Source organism: Nyctibius grandis, chromosome 10, assembly GCF_013368605.1.
Source record: "Nyctibius grandis isolate bNycGra1 chromosome 10, bNycGra1.pri, whole genome shotgun sequence".
In the NCBI taxonomy this organism is placed as follows: Eukaryota; Metazoa; Chordata; class Aves; order Nyctibiiformes; family Nyctibiidae; genus Nyctibius; species Nyctibius grandis.
Genome location: NC_090667.1, coordinates 31,063,410 through 31,086,411, shown reverse-complemented (window position 1 = coordinate 31,086,411; position 23,002 = coordinate 31,063,410). Strand labels below are relative to the sequence as shown.

Sequence of the window (23,002 nt, the reverse complement as noted above, 5' to 3'; positions counted from 1 at the left end):
GAGAAAACATTCAAGTTTTAATCTTTTACCCCATTTATCAATTGTATGTCGAATGGCACCTTCTTGAGGCTGAAGTGAATTTTTCTTTCTGGGGCTCAATTTGCCAAATCATTCTGTAACTACCAGAAGTAGGAAAAGTTCTGCTTAATTTAAGGCAATGGTTAGATGTTAGGCGACGGTATCGCTTACATGGGCTTGCACAATTGCTGTGGCTCCTGGGTGCTTGACCCTGCTGTGGGCTCTGTTCCCAACCTTATTATTTTCCAACACAGCTATTTGTGTAGGCATACAGGGAAATAGGTTCTCTTTCCTCCGGTAAATGATGGGGTATAACTTTTTGTTAGTTGTGAGATACTTTTCAGCTTGCCTCTTTTTTTTTCCCCTTAATATGGTGCACTGTATGACTGTGCTAAAGCTTGGGCAGGCACAGCTCGGAGAGAAGTGGAAAAGCTGGGGGAGGGGGCTTCTTCAGCTGCACAGAATTACACGCATGCCTATGCCTTGAGGCTCTAGTCTTGCAGAGAGGTTCCTACTGAATTCGGAGGCTCCACATCCACATCGATGTGGATACTGAAGGGCATAGTCATATTACCGCCGTTCAGAGTCTGTGAATCAACTTAAAGTTAGAAGGTGGTTGTAGAGAGCATGGTTATTAAAGCCTCACAGGTGAGAAAGATTATCTATTATGATTTCTAGTGAATTACAAAAATAAAAATCTCTTTCCAGGAAAAGCTGCAGTTTTGAAGTGTCTGCTGGACATTCACAAGATGTTTATGGAGAATGACCCGGCCTACATCCTTAATGATCTCTTCGTTACAGACTATTGCATCTGGATTCAAAAAGCCAAGTAAGTTCTTAAGTAGTTACTGATGTGGGAAAAGTTCTTGGCATACTTCATCTATGAACAAGTATCAGTAAAATCAGAAGAAATGCTATCTCCTATAAAAGGAAATGTGATCAGTCTTTTTCATTTAGTAACCTTGGCTATCCAGCTATTCTTACTGCATAAGCGACGACATTCAGTGCATCTTTTTATGTAGTGACATCATTGGAGAAGGGAGGGAGGAATCGCATTTTAAATAAAAATGTGAATTTTCATTAATTTATTAGTGGTTTAGGGGGGAAAAACAGCTTCTGGGGAATTTTCATTGAGGTCTTTCTTAGAACAAAAATGTTTATATAGCACTTAGGTAACATGAGGAAAAGGTTGGAAACAATTTCTGTTTCAGGATTAAATTTATAACTTCCAACAAAATTGACAACTTCCAAGTCTGGTCAGATGGGCCTGCAAACCATTTACATCTGGATGAAACAGTTGATTTATGGACTGTAGCAGTTGTACCAATAGATGATTAACACCAGAATAAGTGTCTCGAATCTCTGCGCTGTGTGCTCTTGCCAGGGAGAGCTGCTTGCCAGCTCACTCTCCCTGGCAATATGCTTTGGCTTCCACTTGAGAGGAAACAGTGACTCGGCCACTTCCAGACAAGTCCCTACACTTCAGCACCTTTGTGTCTCACCTGTGTTCTTTCAATTGAGTCAGCATGGCTTTGCTTATTTCCAGAGTCTTGGGAACTCTGCAATCAGAGTGGTTAGAAGTGATGGCTTTAATGGTTTAAAAACAAAAGTATTGGTAGGAAAACAGGGAGAAATGGATTAAATGAACAAAGCAAGCTGCATGTTCAAATCTTACTGAGCTTTATATTGTTGTTTTTCATGCAGCTTTTGTTTTTTCTCCCCCTCCTTTTACGTCTTCACAGCCTTCTCTGAAGACCCACAAAAGCACGTGTATGAGTTGCAGGTAACATTTCTCTGAAAAGGAAGGCGTTACTGATAAACACAAAAAATGCCATTGTCATATTTGTTAATATAGCAACATATAGACTCATAAAACAGTGGTTAAAAATAGTCTTTGCATTCCAGTTCACAATTTAACAAGAGACTGGGAGAAAAAACAGTTTCTTAAGTGCCCAAGACACAAGAAACAGTGAGGGGATATAGAGGGAACTTGGTAATAATCATGATCAGAAAGGGGAATATGAAAGAGAGTTGAGCCAGCTTGCATAGGCTGTACGTTTAGGTGTGACCTTACCAGTACTTCTTAATTAAAGGCCTTCAGTTCATAGCTGCTGATTGCATATTATAGATATTGTTGATTCTTATTCTTCTCTGTATGCTTTCAATGACTACAACAATGCACGAAATATTCTAAAACAACTACAGGTGTTTCCAAACATTTTGATTCCTCAATCCTGATTAGTTACAGGAACAGCCACTTCATTTTACACTGTTGTTTTTGAGGAGGCCTTTTTCGGCCACACCTTAAATACAAGTATGGGGAAATACTTGTTCAAGTTGAAGTTGAGTTGAAAAAGTAATATCATTGCTGCCCGTATCAATGAATATGTTCAGCAAGTCAGTCATAAAACCCAATGCTTTCTTTAAATACAGCAGAGGAGAATGCATGGTAGGTATAAGTGACTGATACATTAACACATTTACTCCCAGACGCATACATTATGCACCAGTTAAGCAGAACTGACAGCTTCTGGAAAGAGGGCAATTAAGCTATCTTATTGTCGTAATGACATGGCACAATGTCTGTCATTAGGAGAACAAGGGAAAAAGGAACTGCAGAAACCATTCCTATTTTTCAGGTCTGAATCAGGAAAGCATATGCTCAAGTCATTCCTGTTCAGTTTAGCAGTGAAGCATGTGTGAAGTAAACAGGAACACTTTGTTTTTTCCCTTGTGTTGAAGGGAACAACAAAGTTCACTTGTCATTCAGAAAATACCTTAACAGATACAGAAATGGGTTGTGTCTTGTCTGTTAGGGACAAGGGTTCCCAGCTCCCCAAGGTAAGGTGTCTGGAGAGGGGAGTGTGACATCTTCCATTCCAGGGGAAGAAGGGAATTGCCTTTGTGGTGAAAGAGCTTTGGGAGGTGAAGGTATTTACAGGTATTTTTGTGGTGGTCTTTCAATGAAGTTATTTGTGTGTCTGATCAGTCTGGATACTTTCTCTGTTTTGTTGCTTAGCTATTCTTTGCTCTATGCAAGCTTCATTAACTTTCTTTGTCTCCATTTTCTCCTCTTTTCATAGCTGTAGTCCTAGGGCGCTCTCAAAATCTGTGGAGGGTTTTTCTTCCCCTCTTTCCCTGGTATGTAACCAAGTCCTAGTGCAGGTTGGGGCCTCTTTGTTTGAACAGTTAAAACAGACTGTAGGTTCTTTGTAGTGAAGAAACTGGGCACTTCAAAAACAGCTGGAAGCGAGCTTTTTAGCTCACCTGTACTGGCAGAGAAAAGTCTGGGAGCTGTAGGTTTAGGAAAAAAAGTTTGGTACAGGCAAAAATGTACTGGATGTATCGAGTGGTAGTAAGCATAGAGTCCTATTGCAGATTAAACCTCCAGGAGAGGAACACCGCTGGCTGGTACTAGCTTTTAAATATTCAATGTGGAAACAAGAGTGTTATAGCCAACAGTTTGTCAATAGCTGATCACAAATTTGGTTTTAGGTCATAGTTTGGCTGTCACTAAATTAGTTGAATAAGTGAATGTGTCACTGGGCTGGCAAAAGATGATTTATTTTAAGCACAATGTATCTGTAATTGGAAATGATTAAGCTGCTGAATAAAACACATGCAGGTGGCCAATAGTCAATTGGGTATGGTGAGTACAAGCTAGTTCTTTAATTCTAAGGATTTTTTTTCTTTCAGAAGAATGATTTTATTCAGGTACCTGTTACTAAGAGAAAAGTAGTTTCCTAGAAGTCCTAGACAATGCCAGATATTAGCAAGTGTAACTAAAATTGCATCTTCCTGTTTGCAATCTTAAAGCTAGTTTTACCCGCTTTCTAGGTTTCTAGTATCTCCTTGAGCTGCTTGTGAAGTTACTATTAATAATTTGGTCTATTGTATAAAGTGGCCTGTAAAATCCTTTTAACTGTTCATTGGATTGTGAAGAAAGGGAGCATGTTGCTTGGTAAAACTTGTCAGAAAAGAGGGAAAAGTAAGTGTTAACCTGGGTAACAAAAGCTAGACAAAGACCTATGGAGGCAGCTTGTAGTAAATCTCAGCAGGTGGTGTCAACATTTATGTTGAAAAGCCAGATGCAGCCAGATGGAAAATTGCATCTTTAACCCCTGAGGTCATAATGACATGTCATCACTTCATTTGATCCCCCTGCTAAGTGAGCTTATCATCCACCCTGCTGTCACTTCTGTTACTGCTTTCATTTCCATAATAAAATTAAATTTAATTTGTCTGGTTTGCATACTTTTTTTTCTTTAGGTCAGAGCTTTTACAAACCACTATGATACATATGGCAGCCTCTCCGAGGTGAAGTTATAACTGAATTTGTATTGTAAGTCTGAGCTTTTCTCCATCTTTCATACCTTACTCTGAGCAGAAGATGGGGGAGAGGAGAAAGAGCTTTGGGCAAACCAGTGGTTGTCCAATAGCTGCAATACAGGAATCTGCTAAGACCAGGGGAATCTAGGTGTGGGTTTGTTGCAGGAGAGCTTTTTCCCTTCTGCAAGAGAGAAGTTATGTGTCTGTGACCTCATAGGAGGTGTGTCCTTTATAGAAGTCAGAGTAGTTTACCCACTGACTCTTGCTGTGCTGAGGTTCCTTTGTGTAGCCTGATGTCTTTCTCCAGTGCTTTGTGTTCTCCTTTGTGCCAGTGTCTATTCACGTGGCTTTTTGTTGTCCACTGTTGTACATACGTGCCTTTTGGTACCTTGGCCGGTGATGCCTGCTGGCCCTAACATGAGTGGCTAGGTGGAAGGCTGAGCAACTTCCCAGGAGTCCTCCTCCAGGCCAGCAGCTAAGTGCATACTGTTCTGCATCCCTGCATAAGAGAACAGTTGAGCCCATGCCGATTTGAAGTATTTTTACCTAACATTTAAATGCCTGTTTAGTTTTAAACATGTACCACTTTAGTATTAGTAAATGTATGTTTTCCATGTTCCCAAATTGGAAGTGAATCTGTTAGTGTTCCTGGCAGTTTTCCAGGGGTGAGTACACTTACTTACGCACAGTTGTATACTTCTGCAAGTTTTATGGGTATGAGGAATGCAGGAGAATAAGGTATTTCATCCCATATAGTTTGTATTATATTTTTCATTAGCACTATTTTTCCACTCTTTAACTTACCATCTCACACTGTATTCATTATCTGTTCTATTGCAAAAAATTATAAAATCATTATTTGTGTTGTGTATTGTAGTAGCTTCAACTCGTGCAGTAAAGGAGATCTGTGTGTTGAGAGATGAGCTGTGTGTCCTGTGGAACTGTACCTGCAACTTCATTTGTTATACCAGTATATGGGCTGCTTTAATGTATGTGTGCACTGTGGTTGCACCTTCACAAGTGCCCCACAACATAAGACAAATATAATCTTGCTAATTTTGGTGACTGTAGGTGTAACATGCCAGTTCAAGAATGGCTTTAGAGTAAAAACCAGGATTCCTGGTGGCATTTATACAGTCTCTGTAGGAGCTGCTATCTTTATTGCAACTAATTAAATTAAAGCTAACTCAGATAGTCCTAAGCATGTTATATTTGGTTCTCTTGATTTGCAGGTGAGACATACCCTAAAAGATAAGCTGGCTTCATAGGTCTGTTTTCCTTTTCATCTCTTTGTTATAGTCGAAACCTAGTCCTTGTTACAACATAATTACCTAGTCTGAAGCCAGCAGGGAGTTGCTGCTTTGTGTAGGGTGTGAAGTTCTCTAAATAAATGTAGGATTAATTACATTCACAGCATGTCGTTGAGGTGATGAGATTGACTGTGATTGTTCAGCCCCTCTTTTCTTTTCCCCAGGTTTTCTGAATTACTGTTTTAATCAATATAGTGTAATGTGGGCCTGCAGTGTTAAGGCCTGATGTTGCAAAGGTATTAAGGAGCCCAGGTTTTTCAGGAAAAACATAAGATTCATGAGATTTAGGATTTTTACTGCCTGTGTCACATCGGATCGGAAAGTGCACGAGCAAGTAAGGAAATCAACCTTCAGCATCATAGTTTCAGTCCATTGCATAACTTAAAGTTTGGTAGAGGGATTTCTTTATGTCCATTCTAGCTTAACTTGACTTTAAAAATTTACTTTACAAGTTATCATCTGTTTATATTTGCAAAAAAGAGCGGGGTTGAATGTATAAGCCTACTAACATTTTTTCAAAACACACATTTGATAATCAGAGTAGTGCTGATGGTTTTACTGCTGTTGTGCCCATTTAAACACACTGTACCACACTGAATCTTCAAAAGCCTCTCTTCAGTTTGGGTAAGTATTTGCATAGCTCTATAGGTCTGTTATTAATTTACATTAAGTTCTCTCCTCTGTAGAGCATCTTATTTATTTTCCTTGTATCTTGTTACACATACCAGCTCCCCCATATCCTCTGCTGTGCTTGCTTGTAGGGCAAAAAGCATTTGAGTACAGATCATGTGTGACAGCCTTCCTGAAAGAATTATCTGAAGCTTTTTGCTAGATTTGGGAAAATAGTTTGTAACATATAACATCTTTAAGCTTGTGTAGTCAGAAATTATGATCTTTAGATGAATGTAAATAGAATTTTAATATATATTCCAATTGTATGTTTAAATTATTTGTGATGCTGATCAGCCATCTGCAAACTTAGAAAATTTGACCTGGTTATTATTTTCTAAGATCTGGAAAGCTTTGAAAAGTGTTTCAAAGTATGTAGAAACTATTTTGATTGTTCCATTATTGCAGCTGTTTCTTCTTGGCATTTGTGGTTTCTTTAGTGGCTTAGGGTTTTGTAAAACTCAAAATACTTGAATAGAGTAGAAACAGGCTTTTAAAAATCTTTTGCCATTTGCTTTTTTGCTACTTTTAGGGTTGATGTTCATGAAGTCCTGTTTCCTCTTTGTGGCATCGATGTGTTCCTAGGAATGACTCAACTGTAACATCTGAAACTCAGGACTGTGCTGCTAAATGAGGGGCGAATAGAGTAACTCTTGTTGGCTGTGCACCTCTGCTACGAAAATATTGAGTTCAGATAGGAGGATTCAGGAACAAAGCTATCCTAAAAGGTTTTCAAAGGGGTGTACTACTAACTTGTTTATTAAATTTTCAAGCTGTAATGGGAGGGGGGAATTTATTAACAGATAAGGAAAATTAACCAGGGCTTTAAAGCATTCTCAAATGTTAGAGGAATATGCTAATTTTCAGCTGTTAACCTCTTGGATTCAGCAGCCATGATTCAGAAGAACAAAGGCATAAGCAGTAATATATTCTGGATGAAAATCCTGCTTCTTGGCTCTGTGAGATTAAGCTGATTTGTACGGTGTGTTTAAAGCACTTCATACACAAGACCTTAGGAAGATCACACCTCATAGTATTGTACTTTATGTGCGTTACAGTTTCATGATCAACTGCATTCTCCTTCGGCTGTAGTTTAGGTTTTACTTTGCCTTCGTTGCTGCCCGTGTTAACCTTAGCTTAGTGAAGGCTGCGGTAATTTCAGGTTTGATAAAAATGCCAATATTCAAAGTAGGCGGTACAGAGAAAAGCCAAATTGCTTTCGTGTTGCTGCTTTGAAAGCAGCCTTGCCATTAGCATATGCTTTTAGCGTATGTTCTGGTGTAGCCAGTTGTGTTGTTTATCAGATAGTGGAACAACCCCATTGCCACCATCGCAAAATCCCTTATTTTGATCTGTCTTGTAGTTAGAGGGTTATATTTTTCACTATTATTCTTTAATGGTATTGTCATTGTGGATACACTGAAGCCACTTAATTCCCTGCTCCCCACCTCCCTGCAAAACAACTTGTTGGATTTTTGGAGATTTTTAATTTGAAGGCTATTCTTTCCTTTGCTCTTTTGGCTTAAGAGCCATACAGGTACAAGATGTTAACAAAAAAAATCTTGGTGCTGCTTGTGATTACAACTTTTCCATGAACACAGTAAGAAAGCTGTGTTCTATCTGGTTACACAGGCTTCACCCTTATTGTCCCGTGATGACTTGCTATAGTAGCTCATGACTACAATCCCCAATTATTGTAATTCCTTAGCAGGCTTTGCAAGCTGGCATCACTACTGCTGGCAGCTAGTTCAGCATGCAGCACTACATTTGCTTACTGCTTGGAGTAACCATGCTGCATTAGGTTTGCTTTTCATTGACTGCTTTGGTGGCCTGTAGCGGTGTATTAACTTTCAGCTGTCCCAGCTGGTTTGCAGGGTTTTACCAACAATGAGAGTGGCCATTTCAAATAGTCTCTTTGAGGTTCATTTTATGCATATTTCAGTTTACATACCACCAGATGTAGGGGTTCCTAATATGTCAGTGCTCTAGGAAATATTGGAAAAAGGGGAGGAAAAAAACGAACTGGGAAAAGACAGGTTTTTGTTGCTTTATAAAGTTATGATCATTCTTTGTTTTCAGAGTTTCTGTCTGAGTACTGTCCTATATCTTTAACAATCTGTAAGAAAATATAGCATATGTCTTTTTTTTTAATAAAAATTTTTGGTAACATTAAAAGTTATTTATTTAAAGGTAGAAAATTAATTGCACAGACTGACCCAGATTGGCAGCATGTGCTTATTTGGTCTACATGTATTTTAATACAGTTAAGTAGAAGATGGCAAATTCACAATAAAAGATTGTAGATCATAGTTATAATATAAGACAGTTGAAGGCAGCAGCTCCAGGAAAATAGGTTGGGTTATGCTTGAGAACAGTTTGAACCTGAACACCTATTTATCTCTGAGGAGGTAAGAGGGTGAGTGCAACGTTCAGCTGAAGAAGCGGAGTAGTATCATTTAGGAGAAGGAGGTGGCATGACCTTAGAATGCATCATTTGTGAGACTGTGCTAAACCACAGACTTAATTCTAGTGTCTGTTCAAAAAGATGTTGAAAAATTGAGAGAATTAGGGGAAAAAAGGTTCTGTGGATGTACATGTCTGAATGACCTACGTTATGGTGAGACACTAAATAAACTCAGTAGTTCATCAGTAAGAAAGGTTGATTTGGACTTGTCTGTAAGGCTGATGGGACAGATTTTGGATTTTAGCCACTGTGTAGTATAACAAAAAAGAATTACAAATAAAGTCCGTCTAGTTGAACAGGAAACAGGAGAAATTTGGACAGCAATAAGTTTTCACATTTTACTAGTGAAGAGCAATGATGAGTTGGCTCATTCTCCCTTGGTTGTTGGGTAATTCTGTACTGTCTTATTAGTTTCCATCAAGACAGTATAGCTCAAAAAAATACCTCATGGTTCAAACGCTAGGTATGGGTCTGGTGCAGAAAGTATTTGAGATTGTGCAATTTATTATGCTACTGAAACAGCCTTTTCTAGTCTTACAAGAGGAAATGCTATCATTTTCCTTAGAACTTAAATAAAGATTTACCAATGTATCAAAGAGGATGTTGACTGTTGGTGCCTGAATTCAGTAGAGAACCCAGATTTATTTATTTTCATCCCAAGTCATCTGCTCTTAATCCTTAGATCGCAGTTCTTTGATTTAAAAATAGTAACTAATAATTTGCGAGCACATTATATATGTCTCTTCTTTTACTGTTTTGATGCATGTTTTTAATACACTTTCTTTTTGTTTACTGTCATCTTGAGCTGCCATGCCTCTCATTAAATGTTGCATCTGATTTAAGGCCTGAGCTGTCACTTCAATTGTCTGTAAAGCAGTAGGTGCACATAGAGAACTTTGTAAATAACAATACCCAAGTTACATAATATACTGACTTGCGAGGCTTAAAGCAAAACACTGTTTGCCCTGAAGGCTGAAAAATATGATAGACAGGTGGGTAGAATACCAGAAATTCCCCTTTATATGTGATTTAGCAAGCCCTGTAAAACATGGATTTTTAACAAGGGATTTAATCTTTCCTCCCAGCTGCTAGCTGCAGTTTCCTTTGATGTTTTTCCTCTCCTTTCCTCTGTTGTTTTTTTTCTATTTATTCCATCACTTTTCTGTAGCTCATATTCCTTCAGGCTGTGTCTGAATGCACCTTGCTGTGGGTAGAGAAGGCAAAGAAGAAAGCCATTTTTTTCCCCCCCTCAGGCTACTGCTTTGATTTTCCAAAGTTGTTGGGAGGCAGTTCTGTCTGCCTACAGAAGGGTCAGTGATCTGTGTCGTGTCTTTTCAGTCAGCCCATCTCAGCTGACTTTTCTTCTGTTTTGACTAGGGGAAGGATGAGCTTGTGTAGTTGTTGCCTTTCTAAGCAGGTGGAGTGTACAGCTGTGATCAAAGTGGGAAGCCGACCTGCAGGCTGGTAATGTCTTCTTGTTTTGTTTCCAACCTTGCCAGTAGCTAGCTTGCTCTCTTCCACCTGCCCCTTGCAGTGATCGCCCCATAAATCTCAAGAGGTAGAATGAGGGAGAAAAAATGTTCAATGAGATGATAATTTAGTCTGTGGCCTAATGCCCACTCCCTACTATTCCCTGGGGACTTCTTGCACGAACTGGGCAGTGTGGGCTGACTGTGTGACACTGCATGCATGGCCTGCAAGTTTCCCTGCCGCTGTCAGGAAGCCAGATCTGCAGCCAATTCAGTGGGGTGTGGTGGTATTATTATTAATCATTATTATTCATAAGAGGCATGATGATTCTCTAGGCCACCTCATACTAGGTGCCCTACAAACACAACAGGGTGTGTGTGGGGTAGAAGATGGGAGCAGGCTGTTCAGTTCAGGCCCTTGCAAAAATCTGCTTTCCTGCCAGGAATTTGCCAGATGCTCAGATTTGGTGTCTTTTTATGTTTATGTTTTGTGAGTTGAGAATGGACGGTGAGTGGGAAGGCTACAGGTGGTGTTTTCCCTTCAAGTGTTAAGGGTGTCAGTCAGAAGGAACGGAGCAGTGTCAGCGTTAAAACTCTGATCGGCTTCGCTAGGGCTTTTGTTGTTTGGTGGATAAATTCCGTTGTAAAGGGGTGGGATCATGTTGGAGTAATGCATTTGTAATTGTGCCTTTAAGCCTATCCGTTGTCATTGTTGTTCTTGTTACTTTTGTAATACGTGACTTTATTAGCATTATCCTGACACTAAAATTCACATCTTCAGCACTGCTTTGTGTGAGTACCTTTCATTCCCATATTGTAATACGAATTGTATAATTTACAGTGTCAGGAGTGCTGTCTCCGAGATCACCAGCAGTGATGGTGAAGACCAAGTTCTAGGCAATGGCAGTTAAGAAATTCGAGGGAGATGGGGCTAATGTAGAACAATTGTCAGCATTCAATTTCTGTAATGCAGCCAATACTTACTATCACATTATAAAATCTGTTCCTTTCTCTGGGTCTGTTTTGTGGTGAATTATCTATTCGTCTTGCATTATTTGTATTTATCATAGGTAACTTTGGAAGCTGTGCCATTGTTAGATGTTTGGACTGGCTGCAACTGACTGAAGCTATTTTGGCAACACTGTGCTGCTTCTAAGCTCAGTTAAAGTATTCTTAAAACATATAAATACTGTTCAGTTTCCTTTCATAGTCCAATATTAATTTTAAGTCTGTTTTCTCCTATTAATATTTTCATAGTATTATCTACATAAGTAAGCTGTACTTGGTTTCTTTTATAATCCATCATATGTTTTGTTTCAACTTCTTGAAAAGACCAAGTAATGAAAGTAAGATGTTATGTTGGAAAGCTCCATCTTTTTAAAAAATATTTATAAATGTGAAGTTCAGCTCATGCAGTATTTAGATTCATTATGAAAGAAGCACTGTGGAATTTCAGAATAAATACGGAGGGAAAGTCACTTGAAGTAGTCAGACTTACTAACATAAAAGAAGTCACTTAAATTGAAACGATGGTGCTATGTTTTATGTTTGATTTATGGTTAATAAACTGTAATACTTTAAGCTATGTAGATAGCAGTTCATGTTTACAAGACTGCAAGTTGGATTGCAGTGTGAGTATATCACTCTCTTAGTTTCAGAATTCATGTAGTGCCCTTTGAAAGCCAGAATTTCAAGATTAAAGCGTTTTATGTTCCCCTTAAAACCCACTGGATTCTTCAACATCAGCCGTTGTTTTATGGTGCAGGACTGCTTTCTGTCACCTGAAGATAAGTGGTGGGTTTCTTTTGTCAAGAGTAGTCTCTTCATGCTGTATTTCTGCTCTTCTAATCCTGTCAATTTAAAGTGGTGGCATCTTGCTTAGAGGGAGATGTATTTTCCAGACTTCTTTTTGAACCCAGTGCTCTCTTTTATAATGTGCTTTTCCTATAGTTAAGATAAAGATTTGGCGTGCAGTGAACGCTTTTCCAGTCTCTGCTTTGTCTGATGTCTGCAAGGGAGGGAGGAAAAAAAAAAAGATTCTATAAACTTCCTACAAACCCAAGCCTTGTGCCCTAATCTCTTCACCACATCCTTTGACACCTCCAGCAGGCAAGAGGCAGCATATGCAATAGCTGGTCTTGGCGCTAATCACCTGCTTGGTATGTGCATGCTGTTGCCTCCTACCAAGCCACTACATGATAGCTGCGTTCTGCTGGCTGTTTCTCATGAGGGTCATTATTTACACCTCTGCTTATTTTCATGAAATATGTAGGAATTTGAACATCTTTTTTTAAACTCTAGTTGCTCTTAAATTTGATTGAAGATGCCTGGTATTTCCAAGAGTTGTTAGAAAGGACGTTATTAACAGTAAGTATAGACATGGATAGTATAACTGTGTAAACCTGAGTTATTTAGGCTAAAAATCAGAATCCATCCGCTTGAGAAATGGAAAGAATGAATTCTTACCTGTGATTGTGTAAAATATCTTGAATAAACTGAGCACATTTTATTTTAGCAGCTGGCTTTTCATAAAGAAGTGTAGAAATCAAGCAGTCTTTAGTGCTGTGTTGTGGAGATGGTTTGTTTCTTTCCTATGAAGACAGTGGTTAATTTAATAGTAAATTATGTGAACAGATGTTGTGTTATTTCTGTTGTGTTTACACTCACCTATCTTTCTTTTGCTGCAGATAATGTAGAAGATTAGTTAAAGTTTAGGTCAGTTTTTACCTGAGTCCTGAAGAAAATGGTCCTGTGTCTCCTTCATTAACATTAAATTCAGCTTTGTTCTTATATGAATCTGCCGTACTCATTGATTAGAGCTAATAAGATTTTAATGAAGTAATTTATTGGTTCTGCCTCTTACTATAAAAATGTTTAATAAACTAAGCACATGAAACTCTTGAATGGTGCTGTTTGCGTTTATCTTGCTGGCTGTTAATTGTGCTCCCTATGCTGTGGTTCTTTCAGATCTCATAAGCCAGGGAGGGTTATGATGAGCTAACCAGCTACTGAAGGCTGGAAAGCGATTTAGGAAATATTGCATATTCATCTTTCTGTTTAAACAATAAGGAATTTTGTGGATAGAGGTGCCATTTTTGGAAAGAGATGTAAAATAGGTTTTAGACTTTTCTGTTCACTAGGAACCTATGATATTTTCTGTGCGTGACACAAGTATAAGAGAGTATTATCTGTGTTCTTCTGAACGAGGGCCTTTTGTTTCCATGAAGGGGTTGCCCTGTGGTTCAGGTGCTGTGTGTATTCTCTTTTCCACTTCATGCCTTAAACTTCATGGTAATATTGTTATGCTTTGTTAAGTTTTAGCCATGTTACACTGTAGGGAATAGTTGTGTTCCCAGAGCTGGATGAAATAAAATCTGTACATAGTTTCCCCAAGCTTGTGGGGAAGTGGGGTAAAGGTGTGTATGAGGTACTTTGCAATAAAAACAGTGTAAAGTTAGGTCAGTTGCCATAGTCCGGAATGCAACAGTGTGTACAGGTAGGCAAAGTGGTTGTCACTATCTGTTAACATTTACCAAGACTATGGGCTTTCTGCTATGAATTTCTTTTGGAACTTAATTTGAAGTATTTTTGTTCACTGATTCTGAGCTTGCTTTTTCAAAAGTATTTCACTGTGGTTGGAGGTCATTGACTAGTGTATAACTTGGAGCACTCATTAGGAATAACCTTGAAAGTGAAATAAAAAAATGGTGAAATATGACATCTCATATAAAACACATGCTGGAAGGTGTAATTGAGTCTGTCTTTTATCTCCAGGCAGGTGCTGAGGCTCATGTTCTTTGTAACCCATGACTTTTAAAGAGTAGTTTTGAGAAATGGATGGTGTGTTTAGTGTGATGAGTTTCTTATTATTGCAGCTAAATGTCCATTTGTAAGGATTTTTTTCCTGAACTGGAGGATTTTTTTTTGTTATCCAATCTCATTGTTCGACCATTTATGCTTTTTTGTGCATGTTGACTTTAGATGTTCCTACATTAACAAAGTCAGCTTTTGCATTCAACGCCATCATTGTTATCACTCCTGTGTTTTACCTGTCGGGGTTTATCAAACCTAGACTCTTTCATGTCTTGAATATTTTATTAAAATCAAATTGTCTTTCAATTCTGTATCATAAGAATTAAATCATGATATTATTTTTTTTTCTTTCTAGCTGTTTGAAATTGCATGTCAAGTGTGGAGGTATGTTTGACTTTGTTAGCATGCTTCCTTCAGAATGGCAACTACTGTTGGTCCGAAGCCCTGAAGTTTAAGTTATGTTACAGTAATTCAAGAGTATGTGTCTCTACCTCACTTTCTCCTCCACTCCTGGGCATCAGAATACGCCGTTCCAGTGACTGATGGCGTTACCTAACAGGGTGAGCTCCATTATCAGCTTCAAGAGACCTTCCCCAAAGATCACCTGTTTGGTTGCTCAAGCAGCTGTGCAGGACTAGATCAAAGCTGACATCTGAATTTTAGATTGAAGAACAATTTATTTTCTTCTTGAGTGTATGTAAGAATAGTTGGATGCTTTGTCAGCTGTGTCATTCTTACATGAGCTTACTTTCTTATCTTTTGATACCATGTTTGGCTGTGACTTGTTGAGCCTTCTGCTTCAAGAGAGCTTAAGCAGTAGACTTACTGCCATAAGGATATTAATTTTCATCAAGATCATGACAGAGTTCCTGTGGGAAGTTAATATTGGCATTATCAAGGGACTGAATGTTGAACAATGTCTCTTCACAGCCTTTGTGTCTGGACAGATAAGGTTTGGGCTGGAAGACGGTGATGGATGGAATCCAGTGAGAGAAACACTGGGCAGGGGAAAAATAAGATGATCTGAAGGGTCTGAAGAGTCTAGCCCTGTGGCAGGTGCCCTTTTGTTCACCAGTGACAGTCCATGCAGAAACGTCAGTTAGATCCTATTGCAGCCTGTCTTCAGCCAGTCTTGGGGCAAGGCAGAAAATTTCATTATCCCTTATAGTTCAACTGACATTTCAGTGGCTTGTAGATACTAAATTTACACATCCTCTGTATATGAACTGCTGAGGCTTTACTTTGGGGTAGTATCTGGTGATGTCTGAGATAATATTAACTCTAGAATTGTCTTAATACTTACAATGCCTCTGGCTAAAAGAATAATTGTGGGAGATTGTAAGCAATGCTGCCAAGTATGTAATTTGGAACACATTTAAAGTGGTTATACTCTTGGCTGGTTGTATTGCTTGTTATCTTACCTGTTTTATCTAAGAAAGAGGGTGTCTATGAAACTTCCTCTCCTGAGTCTGAGTTTTGCCAGGCCTTGTTGAGAAAGGTAGTTAAAATACAGATTGACACTTTCTCCTTAAACTTGGTAGCTTCACATGCAGTAAATGTATAAATTAAGGCAGTTGGGAATACCTCGTGATCCAGCAGACAGAAAGCCTTTTGCTTAATTCAACAGCTTTACTATTAGATGGATCCTATGTGTCCAGAGCTCCTACTGAGTGGAGATAAGTTAAATAACTGCCCATTTTATATTTGTCAGCCCTGCTGACAGGCACAGCATGCTGCTGGTGTGTATCTGAATGCATCTCAAGGAATTGTAGGCCTTCCAGGGGATGGCTGCTTGGCAGTGAGACAGGCCCATTTTCATATGTGGTGGAACCTACGACACTGCAAAGGCATGTCTGCACTTGAAGTATCTACTGTTTCTTTGAGACGTGTTTATCTTGCCTGTAAGGCTTAAAGATAATTAATGTAAAGTGTTTTACATTTAAAACAGGGCTTGTCAGCCCTGTAGAGCCAAGTTAGAGCATTGCTAGCACGGGGGACTGATTCCCATTGTAATACAGCCGTAACCACATTCAAACAACATAATATAACAAGACTTGAGCTGCTTCCAAGATTAGTTAGGTTCCAGCTTGGTTCCAAGACCAGTTAGGTCACATTCAAACACCAGGCTGGTAACCAAAGCTGTTGTCAATGTGTTTGATATACAGGTTCCCATGCTTTGTAGCTTTTGTGTTGTGCTTGGGCAAGAATATCTCCATCTGCCGTGACAGCACTTGTGCACTGTACACGTCCTTGGTTGTGATTGAGCAGGGGTAGATAATATGAAAATTCTGTTGCGTTTTGCCATGTCTTACACCTAGTTTACACTGTGTATTTCAGAAAAGGGAATGTTTGTATACATTTGTGAAATGCAAAGCCAAACTTACCAGGTAGTAGAAATAATCCTTCTATTGTTTACAAAAACAAAAGCAAGCTAGAGCTTGTGCTGGTACAAGAAAAGTCCCTTTTCATTCCATAGTGAAACGTTACTGACTCCTGCTTGGAAAGGCTGTGCTGCCAGTTTGACCATTTGCTCACATGTTTGCAAATACTCTGCACAGTGTTTTAGATATGTAACTCCCATGGCATGATAGAGTGTGGAGTGCCACCCTCACACAGAATGAGGAGCAGAATGCTGGTTTTCCTATTTTCAAGTTCTCATTGAGTTGTTTGGTTTTTTTACTTAAGTGCTAAAGCAAGAGAACTGGATGCAAGGCCAAGTACCAGGCAGATGGAAAGGCCTGGCCCATTAACACTTTTTCTTTAAACCCTTTCCTTTTGTAGTGCTATTTCTGATTGATTGACATAGTATAGAGAAGCATAATTACTTATTTTTATTTTAACATTTGGGAAAAACTAGAAGATTTTGTGGCTGGATGTATCGCCCAAGTCCTGCCTTTATTTTTTACTTTCTGTGGCTGGATTGACTTCTGTCTTTCCTTCTAGCTTATGTTAAATCTTCTTTGGAAACAATCGAATCCCTAATATATGTCTTCTATGAGACCTTTTTTTAGTAGCTCTGTGTTCTGGAGGTAACAGCTATCTTGATTCATCAGATCCTAGTGCCCTCTTTTCTCCTTGGAACAGAAGGTAGAACTGGAGCTTGTAGCAGCATTAGTCTTTAACTGGAGAAGTTGTGTTCTGCTTCCCTCCCACCCCGGCTGCTGCTTGTGTCTCAGCACTGCAGTCAGTCCCCATCACCATCACTTCTCTCCGTGCTGCCACAGGTGGGCTTTGCTGTAAACCTGTAATGATTTCCCTTTCCTGTTGCATAATCCTCTTTTTTTCCCCCCCCTCGTTTTATCCATCTCCCTTTATTTGCTAAATCTCCTTTGATTCTTTGTTCTTTTCACACCAGTTTTACTCTTTTATAATCTGAGACCTGTGGAACAAGATTTTTTTCTTCTTCTAGCGCATGGAGATACTCATCTGCTGCCTAGACAAGGATTACAGTAGTTCTGTCTTGAAATTTTGATTCTAGACTACATGGGCAAGACCTGAGATGCCTCTGTTGTTATCTGTTCCTCAAAGCTATACATTAAACAAAACATTCATCTGATCAGTTTAACCTGTAATTAAACATTTTCCTTAAGCAACTGACATCTCAATAACTAATAATTATCATATGTAGCACCTTTAAAGCCTATTATGCATGTTTACATAAGAACACTATTACCATAATAATAAGATACCATTACTGCAAATGTGCGTACTGAATGAGCATGTCTTAAAGTAATCATGCGATTCCATTAATCATACTTGAAAAATTAAAGTATTTGCTGTCTAATCTCTGAAACAGTACTCAAAAGATTTTGGAAACAGCAGGACCTGTTTACTACAAGTCTCTAACACGTGGTACCTCCTTTCTGGTGTCTCATTTTTGTTTCTTGAATTGTTGCTTATCTTTCAGCTAGGATGATCATTAGCTCAGAGACCCACAGTCTCCTGTTGAAACCATTTCCATGCTCTGGTTTTTATACTGTTTGCCTTGTTTTTTGTCCAGAGAGTGCTGCCACATTTTTTTAAGGCTGATGTGAAATGCACTCCTGAAACTCAGTTCTCCTTGAAATTAGATAATTGCCTTAAACAAGATGGACTGATAGCTAATTGTAATTCTGTTAGTCCCTTGCACAGGGGGAGAAAAAAAAAAAAGCTGTTCTGCAAGTGCTCTTTTTTTTCTCTTGTAATAGAAGATTGGAAAGTTGGGGAGTGGAGTTTTCAGCTTTTATGACAGTTTGAGTTTGTTTCTCATATTGAAATGTCGAGCTCTGTAGACTGTCCATTTTTTTTTCTGGAAGAGACTTGATCAGAGTGAAAGTTGGGAGGAAACATTTAGCCTACTAAGAAATCTGAATAACTGAAAAGAGACTTTTTCATGCTGTTTAAATCCAGTTGAAATAAAATACATGATGTGGCTAAGAGCTAAAGAATAGTAAAATAATCTTCTCTTTTTTTAATGATTTATTAGAAGATTCCTATTGTGGTTGGCCTAACGTGGTCTTTGAGGCATTGATGGTGCAGAGAGAAAGAAGGTTGTGCAGGTCTACATGAAGTCCACACCCCTCCGCCTTTCCCTACTGGTCAGTAGCTCATGTTCTGTGTCCTTGTGCGTGGTGTTGGCAGTCACGCTGCTCCGTGGGACCACTATGTGAGAGAGCTGAAGGCAGGCAGTTGTGGAGGTTAAGAGGATAGATAGAATTGTTGGCCTTTTGCAGGCATTTACTCATCCAAGCAGAGCATCCTTTTGTGCTGTTAGAAGGGAAGAGCAGGCTGTTTAATCAATGGCTTTTTTCCTGTAATCCTTTGTAAAGATAAAAAGCATGTCCTCTCTCAGTAGTTCTATCAAAACTTTTGGGAAAAAGGACTAAATGTGAAACTTGAAGCCACAGTTGTTTTATGAAATGAGTTATTACAATTATTTTGTAGTGTATTTTGATCACTCAGAAGGAATTAACCCAAGGTTTTCAGACTAAGAATGTCTTCTGCAGTTTTATAGTTGTCCCATAGGACAGGTGTTTGTAGCTGTCACGCACCAGCCTGGTCGTTCATTCTCTTTGCACTCATTGATAAAAATGCATTTGTGTATAGAGTGATCAAACACTTGCTGCTTTAGAGAGGCTGTTCTTTCATCTGTCAGTACTACCACATCTAATTTAGTAACATAATGTGTCTTGAGTCACATTAGTATATCACTGTGTATTTTCTTCCTTAACACTTGGCATTAGGTAATCTGGAACCATACATCACTGTAATACTTGATTCAGTTATGTGATATGTTTCTGTATCTAAGGTGTTAACTGCATTATAAGAGAATAGTAAATGAGGAGGAGAGGATTTTAAGGGAGTGATTTCAAGGACAGAGTATCTAGCAGAAAAATATGCATGAAAATTAGAACAGCAGAAACAGGGAAAAGGCAAAAAAATACATATAGGACTGGGAAACAAAGTGACAGACATGACAGAAGAAATGAGAGGACAAACAGGACTTTCAGCATTTATTTCCTATCTATAATGGCAATAGTAAAACAGGTGGGTGAGACTGAGGGAGCTGGAGCTGAAGATGTAACACCAGAGGAAATCGTGCCTACAGTTAGTTGCTCATGGCTGTCAATGAAATTAAAAGGAACTGCATATAAAATGGGTATAAAACAGTGTTCTCTGTCACAATGCACATTTAGTTTTTGGAGCTCGTTGTATTCTTGTGGACAGTCAGGCAATAGGACAGGAAAAAGGATTGTACCTTCATAGTATTAACAGCTCTTACAGGGGAGGGGAGCACATGCACACACATACCTGCGTATAGTTAGAAGGAAGGAAGGAGACTGTTTCAAAAGCAAAGCAAAATGCTTTCTGAGAGGGATATAAATTCTTATGACTTGGGGATTAAACCAGCTTCTCACCATTGTGTTCAGGAAACAGATTCCCCTGCAAGCCAGTTATTCTGTTACCAGCTACCTGCGAGGCTTCCTGAACCGCTCTGTGTATCACTGAACTGCTTTTTCTTCCTTACCTATGGAGCAGGGAGAATGCTTTCTTTGTTGCCAGTTCGGTTGGCAATTTCTCAAATCCTCTGTAACTTTTCAAGAAAAATTCAAGTTCTTGGCAAAAATAAAATGGAAATAACTCACCAAAAAGAACAAATTAGAATAGTGCTTTTTAAAATTTGCTACTCGTGTTTATATTGGAGGCTGCTAAGGTAATGTTGTGATTTAATTCTTAGCTTTAGATTTAAAAATCCTAGAAATATAAATTGTTCTCTGTTGCTTTGGTTAGCTCTGGGAAACGCTTAGTTTTCTAGTCTATGGGTTGAACTAAGGAAGTTTCATATGTTTTATTCCAAGTTCAGCTTTTAAATGTTGCACTGTCTGTAAAATGTGTAAGAAGCTGCACTGAATTTCCCTTCCCCCACTTTTAAATACAATTCCTTTAGGAGCAAAAAAAAATTGAAGCGTCTATGTTATACTGAGTAATTATGCCCCCTGGGAAATAGAATATAAAGATCTTTAAAATCATTCAACTGAGAGAACAAGCACTTTAACTTTTGCCTCGCAGGAGTCATGTATTACATTATCAGCTACTTGCTCCGGTGTCAGTGTGTCATGCCTTGCAGGTTAGCAGGTTTGGCAGAGGAAATGAAACCCAGTCAGTTACTGCAGGATTTATAGTAGACCTGCTGTTGGAGGAAGTGGTGAAAAGTTGATTGATAGTCTGAGGCAAAGCTCTACAACAAGAAACAGGATGTATGTTTGTTATTTTATACCCGTTTTCCCCTCTGACACACCCCCCCCCCCCCCCCCCATTTCAAGGCACTCTCTTACTTTTTGTTCTCTCTGTTTATAAATCCATGATGCATTTTTCTGGTAAAGCATGTGCTGACTTCAAACCACTCGAGGAAATGGATAGGGCTGTACCAAAGATTTGAAGCTGACGTAGCATGCCTGCTTTATTAGAGGTGTTTATCTAAATGGTCCTGATATTTTTGATGAATTACATTTCAGTGGAGTTACAAGTGAAAGGTAAAGCACATCTACAGACAGAGTATTGATCTTCTCCTGCTATCGTGGGTGCAAAAAGCTAGCTGTGAAAGAAGGAGAATGTATCACTGAGATGGACCTGCTCAGCGGTGCTCTATCTGTTCCTCTGCATTTAACAGACATATCTGGAAGGGTAGTAAAACAAAATGATTTTGCTGTATATAAACTTAATCAGCAAGCCACACACTGCCGAGTTCACTGCTAAAGACAGCAATTCTGAAAAGGTTTGTTCTGAAATCCGTTTTCCCTTACTGTGCACTGCTGAAACATCAAACCAGCAGTATCTTTTCTGAAAGTGTCACCAAAGACTTTCAGTGGGATATTGTTTAGCCTTGTGGGAAAAGTTTTCCAAAATAATAGTAATTAGTAATTATGAATACTTCTGATTTTTTTTTTTTCCCCTGTAGCATCTGCTTTTACAATCATAATTGAAGAACAACGTTGTTTGGAAACCAAGCGAATAGTAGAAATGTTTAAGATTTATGTTCTCGTTAGCAGATGGGAAAGTTCTGTTTGTAAAGTTAAATTATATATCTTGTTCTTTGTTAAAGGTCAAAAAAGTTGGCTGCACTCTCTGAATCCTTGCAGAAAACAACACTCGCCAAGTCTCACTTAGGATTTGAACTAGAAGAGCTGGAAGCAGCAGCAGTGCTGGTACAAGAGGAAGAGAGCATGTTAAAAGCTGCTGGCACAGTTTCCAAGCAACAGCTGCCTTCCTCTGAGTCGGAGACAAGTGACTCTGAAGAATCAAGCAGTACTTCATCATCTGAGACAGAAGGCTCTGATTCAGATGAGCGAGAGTCCTCAACCAGTGAAGATGGGAAAATAAATTCTTTACAAGGCGTGCTTCAAGAGGAGAGGACAGCTCCACTTATTGACTGTAATGGATTAAGGCAGGGTGCAAACACTTTGACGTTTGAGGTTAGTGATGAAAAAGCAAAGGTTTCTTTGCAATCTACATCTGTTCCTGGAAAACTGATAGAAGAATTAGAAAAGCAAATGCACACTGCGATTAGACTTTCAGAACAACCTGAAGGATTGGCTACTGCAAGCTGCATTTTACAGGAACAAGAAGAAAAACACGTATCTGGACCTGACAGATTGTCAAAAGATACTACAGGGAAGGGGAATTTCTTGGAGGTGCCTTCAAAGACAAACCCACTGCTTTTTCTTTGCAGCACAAATGAAGAAGAAAACTAAAGGACCTTGTTAGAACACGTTGTGACGCACTAGCAGCGCGGCTCATTGCAATCATGAGGTGTTCCCAAGGCTATCCTGAGCTGCAGAAAGAAGCTGATATTTTTCTTCTTTGTTGTGTTGACATTTTGGAGGACAAGACTGCTTTGGAAAGAATTGATATGGCTGTATGATGGATACCCTCATAGTTAGATTTTTATTTTTCTTTGATTCAACAGCGTCTCAGATTTGATCTCTACATGTAGGAATGTGTAATTTCAGTAAACTTCTAGAAACAGTTTCCATTAAACTTACTTGGTAGTAGAATCATGTCCTAATCAAATACAACTGAATCGAGTTGTAGCATCATTTTAGTTATCTTTAGCTGTTGGGATTTACTTGAAAAATATCTTTTGTTATGCTTGTGTAAACTTGTTTATGATGTTTTGCTGCATTTTTTAAAATTTTAAAATGCTTTAAATAAAGGAAATTTCTCTATCATCAGCACAAGATAGAAGGTAGCTGCTATTTCTACAAGATAGAAGGGTTATAGCTTATATTTCTGCAGTTCTTATGTAAGTTATTTCAACAGTTTTGTCAAGTATTTATTATTTTGTGCTGGTTTTGAAATGTTTACACATGTGTGGACACTCCTGTTGCTCTTTAAAGAACGGAAATCCTAATTATTTCTTATTTCTTTCTGCATGTGCTGTTAATATCACC

The 23,002-nt window shown here is 38.7% G+C and overlaps 1 protein-coding gene across 2 annotated transcripts in view; it reads left to right on the top strand.

The window, feature by feature from the left end:
* The window catches only part of SHQ1 (SHQ1, H/ACA ribonucleoprotein assembly factor), a 53,909-nt gene extending 31,120 nt beyond the window's left edge, over positions 1 to 22,789 (top strand). The window contains exons 11-12 of one of the 2 annotated variants that reach the window (XM_068408982.1): positions 727 to 847; positions 21,655 to 22,789. In XM_068408982.1, coding sequence (XP_068265083.1) covers positions 727 to 847; positions 21,655 to 22,303 — 770 coding nt within the window. In that variant the 3' untranslated portion in view covers positions 22,304 to 22,789. Of the gene's footprint in view, positions 1 to 726; positions 848 to 14,427; positions 14,635 to 21,654 lie in introns of those variants that run through there. The other variant, XM_068408983.1, reaches the window with a different exon arrangement.
* The last annotated feature ends 213 nt before the right edge of the window (positions 22,790 to 23,002 follow it).